The sequence below is a fragment of the Strix aluco genome, chromosome 29, assembly GCF_031877795.1.
Source record: "Strix aluco isolate bStrAlu1 chromosome 29, bStrAlu1.hap1, whole genome shotgun sequence".
NCBI lineage: Eukaryota > Metazoa > Chordata > Aves > Strigiformes > Strigidae > Strix > Strix aluco.
In genome coordinates, this window is record NC_133959.1 from 5,416,201 (window position 1) to 5,435,169 (window position 18,969).

Genomic DNA, 18,969 nt, shown 5'->3' on the forward strand with positions numbered 1-18,969 from the left:
TGAGGAACTTTGGATCTTTGGCCAGGAAGGTTGGACTTCCATGTATTTCAACTCTGACCGACCAAATTGTCTTAAACTTCCGTGTGCTGAAGGGAAGGGTTGTGTGTCTTCTTCCTACCTCTGGGGGAGGAATACTAATCCAGTAACTTAATACATTTTAGGGCCAGGGGAAATCAGTGCCCCTTCTTGTTTCGTTAGGCTTCTTGCAAAAACTAACATGACTGAAGTATGGCTGATGATTGAGTGAGTGTGGAGTGACTGCAAGATATCTCAGGCTGTTTCATTCCTACAAATATCCAGTTATTGATGATGTGCAAAAGAAGGCCAGCCACAGGCTAGCTTGTACTAGGCAAGAGCGCAGACAGAAAAACAAGATAAGTGCCCTATTTTGGGCACTTCTGAGATCACATTTGGAGTACCGTATTCTGTCTGAGCATCTTCAGTGCATGGAAAGCATTGACATGCTGGAACAAGTCCAGCAGAGGCCACTGAGTTGATCTCAGGAGACAGGAAAGATCACACGAAGGGGCTTTGTTTCCTGTGCGGGATGTTTGTACCACTGGAAGCAAAATCCTGGAAGCACCAGTGCCAGCACTGACCACAGGGAAGGAGAAACTGCTCATCAGGGTGGTAGCACAGCTGTAATTAAAGAACATATTAATTACTCCACATTACTAGGCACTGGGAGCTCTCTGCTAAACGCTGTAGTGAGTTTTGTCATTCACTGAATTTACTGACTGTGATTTTAAATTTCCTTCACAATTCTTGCAAAAATATGAAATAGCGTTGTGCTGTGTATGAAACCTCGACCTGAAATCCACCTCAAACAACTACAGGGTGAGGTTTATTACTTGGCCAGTTTTAATCCACATAACATATACCATGTTCTAGACAGCCTGGTGTCAGGATTTCAGTAGCCAGGTCAGAACGGTTCAGTAGAAGCAGCCAAGGGTTCTTGAGGTTTTCAATACCAATTGGCTTTGGTACATTTGCTCGCCAGAGTCCCAGGCAGGTCTGGCTCCACAGTTCTCTATTCAGACTGCAGAGTTTCACATTTAAGGATGTGACTGCAGTCTAGTCTTGTAATTTGTATAAGATTACTCTGAGATAAATGTTGTACTTTCCAACTTAACTGTTCCACCTGCTACTGCAGCTCCGTGACTCCTGAGCAGCACCAAAGCATCTGCTAGTGACACTGGTTGGTTTTAGGATCTTTACTAGGGGTGATGTCTTGAGGCAGAAAGAGCAAGCCAAGATGTCAAGCCCGGTCCACGCTCAGCCCTTGCTATGAGCTGGCGTATGAGTTCACCCTGGCATCGTAGGTGGTAGGACCTTGAAACCCCACTGCTAAAGCAAGCCTGGGGGACTGCCTGCTGAAGAGCAGGTACCAGCTGCTGTGCTGGCTGGACCCTGCAGCAGGGCCCGTGATGCTGCGCTCACCCAGAGCTTGTGTCACCAAAAGTGCCTGTGCATGGCGTGGAGGTGGAGTTTGTACTCACAACAGACATGGCCATACTCAGTGATGACCTCCTAGAAAGAAAGGGAAGGGGAACCAGGCAGGGAGGGGCCATCCCATAGTTGATGTGTTCAGCTCCTACAACCTGGATGTATTAGTAAAATCTCCTGACTGCAGCCTGAGGCACGTTCAGGGGATGCAGTGTGGATCCACCCTTTTACTTCTTGTGATAATGCACTAGTTGGAGCTCCTGGGGTAACCACAGGTGGCATGTCACATTCCATGCAAATCTTGTCCTTTTCCTCCTCTTCTTAATCACAGGGGCTGTCTGTAGAGCTGCTCAGGAAGCATGGACCAGGTAAAGCCAGTGCTAGGCACCCGGAGCAGGCTGAGGGCCGGCTGCTGGAAGGTAACCATTGCTGCCGCCGTGGTGGGCAGTGTGACAGCCCTCTACCTGGGGATCCTGCTGGGTGAGTGTGCTCCTGGGTATGTTCTTTCAGTTTGTCTGCTCCAAAAAAGAAACGGTCTGCACAGCTCACAGTCCTCATTGCAAAAACCCTCAAAAGCCTTCTGCTGAGGACAAAATGCAGTCATCTCTCCTCACACACACACAAATTGCAAGGACTGTAGTCAACTCATGTTCTGAATATCTGACTTTAAAGCACGTTATCTCCAGTGTCGCATGACACGTATGCTCTGTTCCTCTCCTCTGATCTCTCCCTGTGACTCCCAAATTCCCTGTCACTACTTCACTGCCCCAGCCCTCTCCTGTCAGAAGCTCTTGCAGCCACTGACCGCTGCCTGTTTTCCTGTCCCTCTCCAGAGCATGGCCACCATCTCCTTGCCTCTCCCACCTCCCTCCTCTGCCTCTGGTGCCCCATGGCCAGATGTCACCTCAGGCCCCCACCCCGGTGTGGATCCCAGCCTGCCATGGCTGACAGATCCCACCACCACAGCTCTACTGTACAGGACCACTTTCTAAGCTGGCTTTGGTACCCAGCGTGCTTTCTCCAGCCTCTTCCTGCAAGGATGGAGCCAATCTGGGGTCGCACTGCCAGGTTGTACCTATCTGTTCATGAACTTTTGTCTCAGGCTTGACAAAAACCCACCATTTTCAAGTTCAAATTAGTACAGTGCAAAATTCTCCTATAGCATGTGTGCAGGGTAGCCCAGCCCGGCCATGGGGCACCCCCAAGGGGTGGTCAGGGACAGTCAAGCTGCTCAAACCAGGGGGGTCTAAAGGACACGATGAGACCCACGTTCCAAAGCTGGGCCCAGCCACGGCCCCAAACCTCCGCGTGTCCTTTGTGCCTCTGACAGACCCTTTCCCTCTCTGGCAGCCTGTCATCCCGCGGGAGAGACCAGCTTTGAGCACACGGTGGAGCTGCGAGGAATCACGTTCAACAGCAGCTTACAGATGGAGAACTCCGACTACTACAGGGTGCTGACACCTGCTCTTGAGAGGCTGGTGAGTTGATCTGGGCTTGCCAGAAAAGACTTGGGAAAGACTCTGGTGGTTCCCCAGGGCCCAGCTCAACTGTCCTCATTCAGCAGAATCTGGATGCCAAGGGCAGGAGAAAAACAGGGATTTCTTAAACAACAGCAGAGTACACTGAGCTGCACTTCGAGAGGGCCCATCAGGGCTCTAAGGGACATTTGTGGAGTGGGAAATGTGTGCTCAGGTCTGTTCCTTGCAAAAGAGAAGGAAGGCATAAAGAAGGGATGTGCTGCCTCATGATCTGAGCCAGGGAAAAGGGATACACCGCAGGTGCTCCTGCTGCCTGCAGAGACAAGAGAAGATGCTTCAGCTTGCTCCAGCTCCCTGCAAAATCCCGGGCATCATCTAGTCCCATCTCCCTGGGGTCTTCTACCCAGTAAGTGTGTGACCATCGTTCTTTTCTTTGCAGTTTCTGTCCAGTTTCCAGGACTCCCAGCTGGACTGGAGCTGCACCGGTTGCACCATCCTGGGCTACAGGTGAGTGTAGGCAGCAGTCTCCGCAGACTGAGCAGCTCATGTTTCAGAGCATTCTGACAAGCTTCACCAAGAAGGTGAGCTCACACCTGTGTTCTTGTTCAGAACTAGTAGAAAGAGAAGCTGCTTTTTGGTCAAGGCTGAATTTTCTTCTGGGATGACACCGATATTCTGGATTTTTTCATTTGGAAATGCAGTCAGAAAGGCAGAGGAAAATGACTTGTTCAACCAAAGCTGAACTTTGGGCCAAAGAAAAAGATGCAAATGATCATTTCAACCCAGAGCACATCTCCAGAGAAACTTGCACCTTAAATTATTAAGAATTAGTTTTGTTTCCCTTGAGTTCCCTGTAGGCAGCTAGCACAAGAGCCTGTCCCTTGTACTGACCCTGGAGCCAATGTCCCCATTAATTCTGTCTTCCAGCAGGAATGGAAACTCAAGTGTGCTCGTCCGTTTCCGCCTCCGCTTCGCCCCCCAGGATTCCCAGGCCCTGAGCTCTACCATGGAGCAGGAAGCTCTCAGGCACGGGCTGGCCACTGCCCTGCACAAGCAGGGTCTCTCCCTGGCTGCCTATGGCACTATATCCTCAGCTTCTCTCACAGGTATGTTCCTCACGCAGCCGCCGGGCAGCCGGAGCAAGGTGCCCTGTGCTTGCTCCAAAGGTCACACTGGCAAAAACACGAACTGTGTCTCAGCCAAACCATTGCAGGGCTTTGGCTCGGGATGTCCAGTCAAGGCTTCATGCCCAGCAGCGATGTTAGAAATGGAGATGCTGCCAGACACCAAGCGAAGATTGGTGTTGTCCCAGGAGTTACCAGCTTCACCAGACAGCAGCAGAAACATGCCTAGATCTTGGTGGTTGCTCAACAGACATTTGTGGGGAGTCTCCAGGTCCCCCTCCAACGCTCATGCTGTCCTGCTGCTCTCTGCCCTGCAAGAGCAGCTTTGGGGGCCCTGCAGTAACAACAGAGCCTAAAGCATAACTGGCAGCTTCTTTGGCTTTTCTTGCAGCACCTGGAACCAGTCTGAGGGATAAGAGATCAAGCTTCAGGAGGTTAATTGCTGGGTTGTCTGCACCTACAAGTGCGCAGCAGCCCTTAGGCAGTCCTCAGGGTTGTAGCAATAATTTCTGCTTAGGTAGGTATTTATTATATTTGAATTATTCTCTGAAACCGCCTGACTAGAAATTCTCCTTCAGTGACTGTGGAGTTGCATGTGACTGTAGGACTCCAGGCCCAGCAGATTTAAAAATCACGTGTGCCTGGAAAGCACGAAGGTGTGGGTTCCTCTGCAGGTTCCTCTGCACTCCCTGCAACGCTGGGCAGGGGCCGTGGATCTTCGGGAGCCTTTGGAGGGTGCACAGACACCCTTGGCTTTAGGCAACAGCCCTGCATGGCTTCAGCCTTGGAGCCCTCTCCTGGGAGGCAGCTGCTGCCACAGCTCTTGGGAACGTCCCCCTGCCCCTGGGATGGCTCCAAAAGCCTGTGGGGCTGTAGAGGGCAGCTCCTGCGCTGCGCTCTGTGCCTGGGCTGGGACAAACTGAGCAAGTGCCCTGGCAAGGGAGCGGGGCCAGGAGCTCACCGCTGGCTGCGGGGCAGGGAAAGCGATGGCCAGGCAGGAGGAGGAGATGAAGCAAAGCCTCTGCCAGCCCTGGCCCGGGAGCAGCACGGTCCACGGGAACACGCAGCTCCTGTGCCCCTGACTGGGACACCCTCACTGATCCCCATTCCTTCCACTTTGTCACAGGTCCCAGTGAGGTTTCTCCCCCCAGACCTGGATTGAAATCAGGTAAGAGCCAGGCAGCAGGAAGAGCCGTCTGCCCCAGCTGCCCTGGCTGCCCTCTGCAGCCTGACCTGTAGCCTCCTCCTCGCCAGTGGCCTGGCTGCAGGTACAAGAGGCATTTGCGCCCCATTTTGCTCATAACCTGGTGGTGCAGGGCCCTGCACCCCTTTCCCCTGCAAGTTCAACAAGAGCTGCAGCCCCGCTCCTGGCTCCATCCTGCAGGGACTGGCACTGCCAGGGAGCAGAGTGACAGGGACGCTCCGGTGGTTGCTCCTGGGGAAGCCGGGGGATGGTTGTTGGCGGGGCTGTGGAGGTCACGAGTGACTCGAGCCTTGCTGTCCCCAGAGAGCTGCCCTGGAGACGCGTTCACTTGCCACAACACCCAATGTGTGTGGAAAGAAAACCCCGAATGCGACGGCCAGAAGGACTGTGCCGATGCCTCCGACGAAAGGGGCTGTGGTGAGTCTCCCGCAGCCGGTCTCCTAGGTGTGGGGTCAGGCCACAACCCACTGCTGCAGACCTTGACTGTTTTAACACCACTGGGCTTCTGGGCGCTGAGGAGAGCCATGGACATGGCACAACTTGTCAGGCCAGTAGTAGAGGTCTGCATCAGGATGAGGGGAATTGTACCCTGGAAGCACCTTAGTCCCAACAACAACTGCAAAGGGTCATGACAAGACCCACCTTCCTGGTGGGCTGGGATGCTGGGCAAGCACCACATGCCCGCAGGCTGCTGGGAGCAGATCACGAGGCAGTGGCTGAGCTTGTGAAACTAGCCAAGGTATTTGTCTCTGGAATTTCTTGCTTTAGAAGAGTTTCAGGGAAGATGCTGTGAGTGGCCAGTGCTTTGCCGTGCTCTTTTCCAAGCCTGCCGGTTGAATTCTGCGCTGTGACGTCCCTGGCAGTGTCCCGCTGCTTGAGCATGTGCTGGCAGCACGCACGAAGCTGAAGCAGCTTTTCCCACTTGCCTCTGAGAGCACTTTGCTGGTGCGCAGCGGCGGGATCCTGAGGCGCTGGCTCTCTCCTCCCTTTCAGACTGCGGGAGCCGCCCTGCCATGCAGACTGCCAGCAGGATAGTCGGAGGCTCAGAAGCATCCAGAGGGGAGTTCCCGTGGCAAGTCAGCCTGCGAGAGAACAACGAGCACTTCTGTGGTGCTGCAATCCTCACAGAGAAGTGGCTGGTGTCTGCTGCTCACTGCTTTACTGAGTAAGCTCTAGCCACGCTACCTTGCCCCCCTGCCCAGTTGCCAAAAGCTGCTGTATCTTCCAGCTCAAGCTCCTGCTGTACCACAGCCCCATCACGCTGGGTTTCCTTCCCCTACCAGGCGAAGCCACGGGGAGCTCTTGCCCCAGCGCAGATGGCAGGATGGGCAGGAGGCAGCAGCACCTGCAGCGGGCGGCTCTGGTTTGGGGGGTGATGCTGTGGCTGCAGGCTCACACGGTCCCGGCTCTCTCTTGCAGGTTTCAGGACCCAGCCATGTGGGCAGCTTACACGGGGACCACCTCCCTGAGAGGCTCAGACAGCGGCGCAGTGAAAATGGGCATCGCCCGGATCATCCCGCACCCCTCCTACAACACTGACACAGCTGACTACGACGTGGCCGTGCTGGAGCTAAAGAGACCTGTGACCTTCACTAAGTACATCCAGCCCGTGTGCCTGCCAGACGCTGGGCATCGCTTCCCCGCCAGCAAGAAGTGCCTTATCTCTGGCTGGGGCTACCTCAAGGAGGATTTCTGTAAGCAGAGCGTGGCGGGTGGCAGAGGTGGGGTGTGAGCGGTGCAGGAGGCACCAGGGAAGGGAACTCGGGCCGTGCTCTGGTCAGCCGGGGTGGGCTGTAACACGGGCAGCTGGTCCCACGCAAGGTGCCCTGCGGTGAGCTCACGGTTGCATCTTCCTCATTTAGTTTGAGGAAGAGAAGGCTGAGGGGAGACCTCATCACTCTCTACAGCTCCCTGAAAGGACGTTGTAGAGGTTGGTGCTGGTCTCTTCTCCCAGGGAATTAGTGACAGAACAAGAGGGAATGGCTTTAAACTGCAACAGGGGAGGTTCAGACTGGACAGGAGGAACAAATGTTTCCCAGAAAGAGTGGTCAGAGAGTGGAATAGGCTGCCCAGGGAGGGGGTGGAGTCCCCATCCCTGGGTGTGTTTAAGGGTCCTTTAGATGAGCTGTTGGGGGATGTGGGGTAGGGGAGAACTTTGTAGAGTCAGGCTGATGGTTGGACTCGATGATCCAAAGGGTCTTTTCCAACCTGAATGATTCTATCATTCTAGTGGTGAAACCCGAGTTCCTGCAGAAAGCAACAGTGGAGCTGCTGGACCAGACGCTGTGCTCCAGCCTCTACAGCCACGCTCTCACAGACAGGATGATGTGTGCTGGCTACCTGGAGGGGAAAGTCGACTCCTGCCAGGTAAGCTTTGCTCAGGAAGCCAGCACACCTCCCCGCGTGAGTCTCTTCCCTCCCAGTATGCCCCAAGCAGCATTTCAAGATGCAGGATCTGACACCGTGGTCACAGTTCCCCCACCAAGGTTTGTGGCCATGCCTTGGACCCAGGCATGGATCAGGGACTGCAGAAGACAAAAATGAGGATGTGTTCTCTAGTGCTTAGAGCAGGGCACTGTTTAAGGGGCTCTTTTGGCTAGTTAACTACTTTTCTCTACATTCTGAGCTGTAATCAGGACTGATGCTACCAATGTACCTGGCAGGTCCTCAGATCAAACTCCAGATGGCAAAGGGCAGCAGTGGAAACTAAGACATACACAACAATTTTTGGTGAACAGCTTGGTGTTCTTCCTAGTTAGCTTTTATCCAGCCTGGAACTGCAAGTGGTCAGCTGGAGAAGATCCTGCCTCTCACAATGTGTGGGGAGAGGAGGACTGTGTGGGGAGAGGAGGACTCTGATCTCCATGACTCTCCCAGTGGTTTGGCAGGGCCCTTCATACCTGAACCCACCAGCTGAGCAAAACTGTACTTCTCTGATGGTAGCAGTTCATATTTCTGCACCAAACGCAGCACAAGCACCAGAGAAGGGGCCAGGAATGGAAGATTCGAGGCTGGATGATGAACGTAACCCATCCAGTCAGTCGTTACTCACCTAGAGCAATCCAACCCCCAGAAGACACTGCCAGCTTCACAGACACGTGTCTTACATCAGTGACATTCAGTAGTTTGACCCCACAGAATTGACCAGGGACCCATAGGCCAAATCAAGAAAACATGATGCAAAGATTAGCATGGTCTCCCTGGGTTGTGTATCATGCAATGAACGCCCGTCATGTGGCTGTTGAGGGGCTACTGGGCTTAACCTGTAAGAGCAGCAGTTTAACGAATGATTAAACCAGTAGAAATGCTTACCTTAGATTTCATGGAGGATGTCCTTGTGCTCTTCTGGCATATTAAGGGCACAAGGCTACTGCTTAATAGCAGGACAGTGTGCCCACAGAGGAGCACTCAAAGGCCAGCACGGGAGATGCTTCATTCACCACTAGGCTGGAGCAAATAAGCAGAGATGAGCTGGGATACACGGGGACAGAGAGACCCAGTCTAGCAGAGTGGCCAGGGAGAGCTGGGAGCATCCCCAGGGAGAGCTCACTGTCTGCCTTCTCTTGCAGGGTGACTCTGGTGGGCCCCTGGTTTGCCAAGAACCATCTGGCAAGTTTTTCCTGGCGGGAATCGTGAGTTGGGGAATTGGATGTGCTGAAGCCAGGCGGCCCGGGGTTTACACCCGTATTACCAAACTCAGAGACTGGATCTTGGATGCTATTTCTGCCTTCCCCACCTCCATAGCCAACACGGTCCCTCTAATACACTCCAGCACTAATAGTAATGTGGTCAGCTCTGAAGAGCTCAACACCACCACCGGCGCAGTCCCCACCACTTCACCAGCCCCAGCTGCCAGCAAGCCAGTGACTGCATCGAGACCACAAGGTATGAGCACCTCCAGGGTGGGCACCGTGGCAGGAAGAGTGGCTGGTACAGGTCCAAATGTCAGGTTGGTTCTTTTGTTGAGCTGAAATGACCTTGAGTAGGGTGAGCCACACAACTCTTGCCTAAGTGCTAATGGCCAAGGCACAAGTGAGACTATCTGGCTGCCCTGGCTCAGCCCAGAGCAGCCTGGCAAAGTCACTGAGTACCTGTGCAGAGGAGTTCCATGGGCTCCTTTGCTTGTGCGATTGAATGTGTAATTTTGTCTGCTGGCTGTGTAACTGGTCTGCTCCAGCAGGCCCAGGACAGGGTATTAAGACACAACAACATCTGACACCCGTTGACCACTCACTCCTAAGGATCTTCCAGCAGTTCAGAGTTTTCACAGCAGCCATACATCTCCCTGAAGGTAAGGGGGCAGGGGTTGATAGGATGACCTGTCAGCTCCAAGGAGCCCTCCCAGCAGCTCTGCAGGGAGATACAGGTGTAGGGTATTTTTCTAAATTTAGGATGAACTTTTTCTCTGGAATGGCAAGGCTAAGAGATACAGAGTTGCTGGTTACTCTGCCTTCCAGAAAGGCACAGGACTAAGGACTTGCCAAGAGCAAGGTGCAGAAAAGCAGTCAGGGTGAAAGCCCATGTGTGGATGTGCACGACCGCCGTTAGGGACCACGAGCAGAAGGCAGGGCTTAGGCAGATGCCTCACACTTCAGCCCCGACCTGTCCCTGCTCAGACTTACTGGTTAGAGAGAGCAAAATTCTCTCCTCACTTTCCTGCTAGGAGTACTCACAAGTCATGCTTTGACTCTTGTTCAGAGTGTGGAGGACGACCCGGGTTCTCTAAACCCAGCAAGATCGTGGGAGGAACAGATGCTTCCAGAGGAGAGATCCCCTGGCAAGTCAGCCTGAAAGAAGACTCAATGCATTTCTGTGGAGCCACCATAATCGGGGACCGCTGGCTGCTGTCGGCAGCTCACTGCTTCAATGAGTGAGTCCATCCCTGCCAGCACTGCTGTCCCAGCTCACCTGCCCACTGGCACGTGGCCATGTAGCCAGACTCACAGCTGTGGCACTGGAGTCACTGGGGAAAAACAAGAACACACATTGGACGTGAATTTTTGTTACAGCCAGAGATTCATAGTAAAAGGGGGCTTGTGGGGAGGCTGGAATGAGGCAGGGAAAGGTTAAAGTAGCCTGGGCAGGGAGCAAGGACAACACATCTAATGGGTGGAAAAGGACAGGTGCCACAAGAGACTTTCTTCAAGAAATTTAATTTTAAAAATTGGCTGTAATACAGGAAATAGTGACACGTGGTCAGCTGCTAAAGGGAAGATGGTCAGTTCAGTCCTGCACAGTTCTGTTAAACAGCAAGAGCCCAAGCCTAGATTTATTAATAACCTAGATAAAGAAATGAGTAGCAAGAGGATAGTGTTTGTCAAAAATAAAAATTCCTGAAGGCGGAAAAGGTGGGGGACTAACTATGAAGAATTTCAAGACAAACTTACACGTTAAATAGCTGGGCAATAAAGCAGTAAGTGAAATGCAAGGTACGCAGGTGTGAAGTGAGGCGGTGGCCGAAGAGCAGCGTGATCTGTCTGGAGGTGATAGTGGGGCTCCATCAGCTTTTGCCATTCAGAAAAAGAGGTCAGAAATACCGTGGATATTGCCATGAGAACAGCAGTTCTGTGGGCAGTGGCAATTCAAGAGCAAGTGGGACAGGGAAGTGATCTTGCCCCTGTACTTGGCACTGGTGAGGCCGCACCTTGAATACTGTGTTCAGTTTTGGGCCCCTCACTCCAAAAAGGCCATTGAATGACTCGAGCGTGTCCAGAGAAGGGCAACGGAGCTGGTGCAGGGTCTGGAGCACAGGTCTGATGGGGAGTGGCTGAGGGACCTGGGGGGGTTTAGTCTGGAGAAGAGGAGGCTGAGGGGAGACCTCATGGCCCTCTCCAACTCCCTGAAAGGAGGGTGCAGAGAGGGGGGATGAGTCTCTTGAGCCAAGTAATGAGCGATAAGACAAGAGGGAATGGCCTCAAGTTGCACCAGGGAAGGTTTAGACTAGATATTAGGAAGCATTTCTTTCCAGAAGGGGTTGTTGGGCGTTGGAATGGGCTGCCCAGGGAGGTGGTGGAGTCCCCATCCCTGGAGGGGTTCAAGAGGCGGGTTGACATAGCGCTGAGGGATCTGGTGTAGTTGGGATCTGTCAGTGCTGGGTTAACGGTTGGACTGGATGATCTTCAAGGTCTTTTCCAACCTGGATGATTCTGTGATTCTGTGATTCTGTGTATTTGCAGGACAAATCCAGAAGAGATCGAAGCCTACTTGGGAACAACATCACTGAACGGAACAGATGGGAATGCAGTGAAAGTCAATATAACAAGAGTGATCCAGCATCCCCTCTTCAACCCTGTTATTCTGGATTTTGATGTGGCTGTACTTGAGCTGGCGAGACCTCTTGTCTTCAACAAGTACATCCAGCCGATCTGTCTCCCACTCGCTGTGCAGAAGTTTCCTGTTGGCAAGAAATGCATAATTTCTGGGTGGGGTGACCTCCAAGAAGGGAACGGTAAGCAGTGGTGTATTACCAGCTGATTTGCTCCGGAGCAGTGACAGACTCAGCAGCAAAGCCTGTGCCACCACAGTTATTTAGGAGCCACCAGCAAACAAGAAAATGGAGAGAGCAGCTTGGCAGGAACCAGGAGAAACCTGCTGGGGTCCCCTCAGTAGGTTCTCCTGTGTTAAGCAAGAGCAGAGCACTGTGTCAGTGACCTGCTGTAGCTCTGGCAGGACAGCACGTCAGCCTCAGCAGCCATGCTCAGTTGCAGAGATGTTCCAAGCAATTAGAAAAGGCAAAGATCCCACTGTAGAAAGAAGCCTGCAGGTGGCACATGTGCTACCAAAGAAGCCCTACTGTCCCTCTAACAGTTGACCAGGAGCCCACAAGCTCTCAAAAGAGAAACTTGCTGCCTGTGTGCAGTATCCTGTGTGCAGAGTTATGAAACTGCAGCCTGGGGTGAGACAGGAGCTTCAGGGCTGCTGAGAGAGTGGCTCATATAGGACACAATCCCTGTGTGGAAGTAGAGCCTGTTTTCCTGAAATATGTGTTGGGTCAGTCTAAAAGCCATTAGTTCCCACATCTCTCTGCTGCACTCACTAATCCCGTGGTTTTCATGCAGTTACCAAGCCTGAAATCTTGCAGAAAGCTTCTGTGGGCATCATAGACCAGGAGACCTGCAACTTCCTCTACAACTTCTCCCTCACTGACCGAATGATCTGTGCTGGCTTCCTGGAGGGGAAGGTTGACTCATGCCAGGTACAAGTCTGGGATTTCTCTGTTCCTCTTGTGGATTGTCCCAGAAAGCTGGGCTAATTCACAGCCTCAGCCACATCCTTGGGAAATATTTGCTGAGCTGCTGTGGCCAGGCTGTAATCCACATGTACCTTACCTCAGAAAACCCAGCCTTGGAGCCTTGGAGCTTTAGAAAAGTAAATAAAGCTTTATCAAGTTGAGCATGATTTAAAGCAACATCCCACTGCTCTGTCTGGCCAGACTGGAGTCCTGGATGAAGCAGGTCTCCTCCTGTGGCAGTGAGACAGTGGTAGTCGGTGGTGGCTGTCCCTCCCTCGTGGAGAGGTGCTGTCAGGAGCTATTAACTTCCATGACAAATGCCACGTGCAGCCAGGTCGAGCCATTCACCCTCATTTCAGCCTTTGCACACTCATGTCTTGCACACACACTGCAAGGCAGCAGACAGCTCTGTGGGGCTGGAGAAAGAACCATTTGGGGGTTCTGAGTCCTCCCAGTGTGGCTGAGGGGCAGCTCCATGTAGGTACTCTTGGGAGTAGCCCTCTCTTGGGAGACTGGGCTGAGCAGCCATTGTTCTGCTTCTTCCTCAGGGAGATTCAGGTGGACCTTTGGCCTGTGAGGTGACCCCAGGAGTGTTTTATCTGGCTGGCATCGTGAGCTGGGGAATTGGCTGCGCCCAGGCTATGAACCCAGGTGTGTACGCCAGAATTACCAGACTCAAAGACTGGATCCTGGATACCATCTCACAGTTGCCCAGTGCTGGTGCAGGCACCCCTGCCAGTTCAGCCATCACTAGAACTACTGCAGCCATCCTCACCCGCCAGCCCAGCACAACAGCTGCGAGTCCAATCAGCAGAACCACCCTGGGGATGAAGACGACCACAGACATGAAAGAAACCTCCACAGCTCTGAAAACCACTGAGCCTGCCAAGCCCACCCAAACCCCAGGTAAAAGTGACAACAGATTTATTGACACATTCGTAGGAGACCCTCAGCCCCAGCACAGAGGGTACTGAGCAGGCCATGGGTTATTGCCTTCCAGTGGTGCCTTGTACCAGCTTCACCTTTAAGTGTTCCAGCAAGATCTGTATTGGAAAAGAAAATCCTGAATGTGATGGCGTTGTTGACTGCAGCAACGGCTTTGATGAGCAGAACTGTGGTGAGTACTCCCTGCTTTGCAGCCTGCGCCTGCTGCCCAGCCTTATTCTGCACTACCCAGACTCCCCAGTGCCACCCACCAACTTCCCATGGGCTGTCTGGGGCCTCATGCTGTGCACTGGGAGCCTGGGCCAGCCCTTTGGTGGTCCAGGTCCTACTTGGTCTGACAGAGCCTGTACCAAGATAAACCTGGATGAGCAGGGACCAAATTTTCTGCTAGAAAATGTGGCCTCTTCTATGCTATAAACAGAATCACAGAATCATCTCAGGTGGAAAAGATCTTGAAGATCATCTAGTCCAACCATTAACCTCACACTGACTGTTCTTAACTACACGTTGAAACATTAGAACCCGTTTCCCAGCACACAGCCCTTCTGGCCAGTCAGTCTGCCAGTACACGCTCTGCACAGCATGGCAGCCCAGACGTACGAGGAGCGGCTGAGGGAACTGGGGGGGTTTAGTCTGGAGAAGAGGAGGCTGAGGGGAGACCTCATGGCCCTCTGCAACTCCCTGAAAGGAGGGTGCAGAGAGGGGGGATGAGTCTCTTTAACCAAGTAACAAGCAATAGGACAAGAGGGAATGGCCTCAAGTTGTGCCAGGGAAGGTTTAGACTGGATATTAAGAAGCATTTCTTTACAGAAGGGGCTGTTGGGCGTTGGAATGGGCTGCCCAGGGAGGTGGTGGAGTCCCCATTCCTGAAGGGGTTGAAGAGTTGGGTTGACTCAGCGCTGAGGGATCTGGTGTAGTTGGGATCTGTCAGTGTTGGGTCAATGGTTGGACTGGATGATCTTCAAGGTCTTTTCCAACCTAGACGATTCTGTGATTCTGTCTTGTCACCCCCGGGGCTGCTCCTTGGACTGCACCTTCCTTGCCGTGTGACAGCTCAGCCAGTCCATCCAAACTTCCCCTCCTCACAAACCCCATCCCTGGAAGGTGTGATCTGTGATAACAAGTTCCCAAACCATCCCCTGTCTGCCAAGCCTTGCCTCAGATGGGCGATGGAAATTCATCCCATCCTACTGCCCTGTGTGTGTCCGCCCAGAAGGCTGCCCCACGGCGTGGGCTATGGAAGGAGGGCAGATGATAGCCCTTTCACTTACGGTTACTTAAAACCATGGTGCCTCTTCTTCTGTCCCAGACTGTGGCTCAACGAGTGCTCTGGCGTTCAGCAAGATCGTGGGTGGCAGCACTGCAGCTCGAGGAGAATGGCCCTGGCAAGTCAGTCTCTGGCTTCGGCGGAAGGAGCACAAGTGTGGGGCTGTCCTCATTGCTGACCGGTGGCTGCTCTCTGCAGCTCACTGCTTTGATATGTAAGTCTGAGACGAGCTAGTGAAGCCAGCTGGCTCTTGGCCTCACTCCTGTCAGCCCACCTGCCCTTCCCCTTCCTCGCAGTCCAGCCCCACGGCTGGAGGCACACGCTCCCTGGCACAGATGTGCCCCTTCAGGTAAGCGTGAAGAGGAGTGAGTGGAGCAAAGCCGGGGTGTGTCCAGAGTGTGATGGGGACGGGGGTCCTGGCCTCACCAGGTGTGGCCACGGCGGATCCCAGCCCCACGAGCGGAGGAGCAGCCCTCCTTGTGAAGCCATGCTCCTAACATCCAGGTTTGCTGTCTTTCTGCAGCTACAGTGACCCCAGAATGTGGGTGGCCTTTCTAGGAACACCCTTCCTGAGCGGCATCGATGGCAAAATGGAGAAAATATTCCGTATCTACAAGCACCCTTTTTACAACGTCTACAGCCTGGACTACGACGTGGCACTACTGGAGCTGAGTACGCCCGTCAAGTTCAGCAACACCATCAAACCTATATGTCTCCCAGACAATTCACACATCTTCCACGAAGGAGCCAGATGCTTCATCACAGGCTGGGGCTCCACGAAGGAAGGAGGTACTGACTGAGAGGGCTCCCTCACACCCACGATGGCCAAGCTAAATGCCATCTACCCCGCGAGCCCAAACGTCTACAATTTCCACTCCACTGCCCCAAGTGTGCCAGGCTGGACCCTGCAGGGGATACGAACCTGGGCAAGGCCTGGTGCCACCACAGTCTCCTCCCCAGCATGGTGCTCCTCCATCTGTTACACCTCTGCCCTCTTGCAGCCTTCCCAGGCTTTCTACATGCAGCCACTGTGCTCCCCATCCCTGCAGCAGCTGCTCCAGCTGTGCTCCTGCAGTACAAGGACCACCCCGATACCATTTCTGTCTGGTCAGCTGAGATGCCTGACAAACTACACACCAAAGGGACCTTCTTGTGCTTGCTCTGCTGGGGAGGACCCAGGCCCGTTCCACTTCCCAGTGCAGGTCTCTCCCTTTGGCGAGCAAGGCCGCAGAGACCCCACTCCTACCTGTGCTGCTGCTTCTCCTAAGCTCTGCACCAAGCTAACAGTGACACTTGCTTCCTCAGGTCTCATGTCAAAGCATCTGCAAAAAGCAGCAGTGAACATGATTGGAGACCAGGCCTGCAAAAAGTTCTACCCTGTCCAGATCAGCAGCAGGATGGTGTGTGCTGGCTTCCCACAGGGCACCGTCGACAGTTGTTCAGTGAGTGCGAGAGCAGCAAACGCTGCGGCTGGGACAGAGCAAACCTGTGCAAAGTCCCCGGGCTGTATTCTCTCAGGAGGGCCTTGCCCTGCCTCCCCCAGCTCAGCTCCCCGTCCCTCCATCCCCATGGGCTGTTGCCATTGTCCAAGTCCGTTGTGCATACACCCCGCTCTGCCTGCACCAACCCCGTGACAGGCCAGGGGGACATGCAGAGCGGTAATGCCGAGCAAGAGACCACAGGGACACCACGGAGGCTGTTCCATGACCCTGTTGAGCCTCTGAACACGCTCTGTCATCTTCCAGAACCCCAACCTCGACTGTGCATGCAAGTACATCAATGAGCAGTCGTGGGGAACAGGACGGGAACTGCCTCTGTGTCCCAGAGAGAAAGAACATCTCACAGCTGGGGGGGCTGGGCTGCCTCTTCGGCTTGACACAGGACCCTTTTCCTCTCTCCGCAGGGCGATGCAGGTGGGCCCCTGGCGTGTAAAGAACCCTCAGGGAAGTGGTTTCTAGCAGGAATCACAAGCTGGGGCTATGGCTGTGCCAGGCCATACTTCCCTGGTGTCTACACCAAAGTCACAGCTGTCCAGGGCTGGATTGCGCAGAACCTCAAGCTCTGAAGCTGCATTTCACCACTCAGGGACGGCGACAGAGGAGTAATCGCTAGAGGATGCACTAACCCCTCAGCTACTGTACTTTTTTTTTGGATGCTGCAAAGGGGTGAAGATGGCCTGCAGGTATTAAGCAGATGCCAGTGTTGTGTGACCCACTGCAGTTGTGACACCAGGGCATTTGGTAACTGCTTTGCATAGAAAGGTACAATTCTAGACGTTTTCTATAAATAAATGAGGCCTGTCCCATCTTAAGACCTGGCCAAACATCCTATGCATTAAAACATGGCCTTTCTAGTTGGAGGGGTGCCTGAAACATCTGCCAGATTCATCTAGTCTGGCTGACCTCTGTCTGTGAGCTGTCATCCCAAAGCCAAGCCAAGAGACAAGTGAACTTTGTTCCAGCCCAGAGTTAGCCCTTGCAGAAGCCTCAGACCTCACTGCCTTGATGGAGCTGTTACATTGTGCAATGGCTTGTGGAAAAGACACGCTAGTGTTTCCACTCAATACTGGTACTAGTAAGCTCAGTGACGATCCCTTGGCTCACCATTTGACCATAAGGCAGGACTAAAACACTTGGACTTAAGACTGCACAGGCCCTCATCTGTATTAGAGAATGAGGATAGGCTTCTCACACCCCCCCACACCCCCAGCTCCGTTTGCATAAGGGAACAGGTGATTAAATCGACAAAGACTGAGGTATAGCCACACAGATCACTGTTCCAGGATAAATTCAGAGTGCTGAGATAGTGGCCCAAGGGTACAACGCCTTCAGTGGGCAGTCAGCCAGCGTAAGGCACAGAAACACCTTCGTTCACAAGACAAAACTGCCGCAGAGCTCACGTGTCAAGTCTTAGACACGTCCTCATAGATTCAACCACCAAAACCGAACAGCAGCCAGTACCCCAAACCCCTTCCTAGTCTTTCGCACTGAAGCTCTGCATTTGGGTACAGCAGGAGGTTTCTTCTTTCCCTCCCCAGCTGGTGGTGAGATCCACCACCTTCCCGGCTGGAGCACTAGCAAGGTGGCAGACCTGGCTTCCAGGCATGGCTCAGCTTAAGATGGGTTCAGAGCCATGGCTGGAACACTTGGGGGATGCTCCCATCAGTGAAATGGGATTGCTGCACAGCCAGTACCACAAAATTCATACAGCCATAAAGAAAAGTAAAAAGGCCCATAGCAAATGTGGCTGGAAAGCACTTTATTTTCAAGTAGTGGTTCTGCCCAATCTGGATGGGAAACTCCAGTTTCAATTAGTCCAAATATCCAGTTATCTCCTAATAATTTACCTTGTGTGAGAACACTTTAGTCCCTTCATAGAAGCTATCACAGTGGGAGATTAAGTGAAACCAGGTTCTCCCACATCCCTTTGAATGTCCTAGCAGACATCATCTTTCCAGTCTGTCTCCCTGTCCCAGCAAACAGGGAAATATTTTATAAAATACAGAGGAGCTTCAAAAGAAAGGATTTCAAAAATCTCACTAAAGGGGCATGAGCACTTTTAATTTCCACCACTCTCCTCTTCCAGCTGCTGTGCACACTGCTGACTACACAGCATAAACCGACCTTTCCAGGAGAGGTGTGTAAACCGAGAATAATACAGAGCTCAGCCCCAAAGTAGACCCAAGTCCTCTGCTGCAGAAGTGCTCCTCCCTCAAAAAAATGACGCCTAGAAGGTAGGCTCCAAGATGGAACGTCTGTGCCAGAGCCAAACCAGACTATCGCAGCCACACAACACATTTTAGTCGATAAAGAAATCAACCTAAGTACTTCCCAGCCCTTTTCATCCCCAGCTGTGCTCGTACAACTATTTGCAAGGCTGCAAACCTGGTAAGAGCACCCCTGCTCCCCAACACACAGCTTGAGCTGAGTCAAAGCCTACGAGCTCAGAAATGAGCCCCACGTACACATACAAGAGCCAAGTGGGGCATGTGGGGCATCTTACAGCAGCTTTTCCACTGGGACTGGGTAACTACCTGATGGCTGGGTCCATGCTTGCTTCCTGGCCAAGGGGAGTGTGTTGCTGGCTTGGCCCCCCCTTTTCCACAGAAGGCTCTTGCCTCTCGCAGCCTTTCAGCAGGGATTTATCAGCTGCTATATGCCTTGGCCAGTCTGGACCGCTGGGAAGGGCATGAGGCAAATCAAGCAGCTCCCGGTGGCTCTCAAGGCTGATAAATTCACTCGCTCCTGGGGCTGGTGCTAATAAAAGCCAATGGA

General features: G+C 53.1%; 1 protein-coding gene across 1 annotated transcript; it reads left to right on the forward strand.

The window, feature by feature from the left end:
* Window positions 1-1,805: 1,805 nt before the first annotated feature.
* On the forward strand, window positions 1,806-17,023 carry TMPRSS9 (transmembrane serine protease 9). The gene is made up of 19 exons (XM_074809034.1): window positions 1,806-1,926; window positions 2,797-2,924; window positions 3,364-3,431; window positions 3,852-4,030; window positions 5,175-5,216; window positions 5,556-5,669; window positions 6,246-6,417; window positions 6,672-6,946; window positions 7,483-7,619; window positions 8,822-9,137; window positions 9,951-10,122; window positions 11,429-11,700; window positions 12,311-12,447; window positions 13,032-13,389; window positions 13,484-13,600; window positions 14,738-14,909; window positions 15,219-15,484; window positions 16,001-16,137; window positions 16,599-17,023. The coding sequence occupies exons 1-19, from the start codon at window positions 1,806-1,808 to the stop codon at window positions 16,758-16,760; spliced, it is 3,345 nt and encodes a 1,114-aa protein (XP_074665135.1). The 3' UTR covers window positions 16,761-17,023.
* Window positions 17,024-18,969: the final 1,946 nt, after the last annotated feature.

Bases quoted from the DNA above. Each gene is read 5' to 3' on its own strand.
- TMPRSS9 (XM_074809034.1), top strand. From the start codon at position 1,806: ATGGACCAGGTAAAGCCAGTGCTAGGCACCCGGAGCAGGCTGAGGGCC. The intron at 5,217-5,555 runs GTAAGAGCCAGG...TGCTGTCCCCAG, and splicing joins CAGACCTGGATTGAAATCAG to AGAGCTGCCCTGGAGACGCG. The intron at 16,138-16,598 runs GTGAGTGCGAGA...CTCTCTCCGCAG, and splicing joins GCACCGTCGACAGTTGTTCA to GGCGATGCAGGTGGGCCCCT.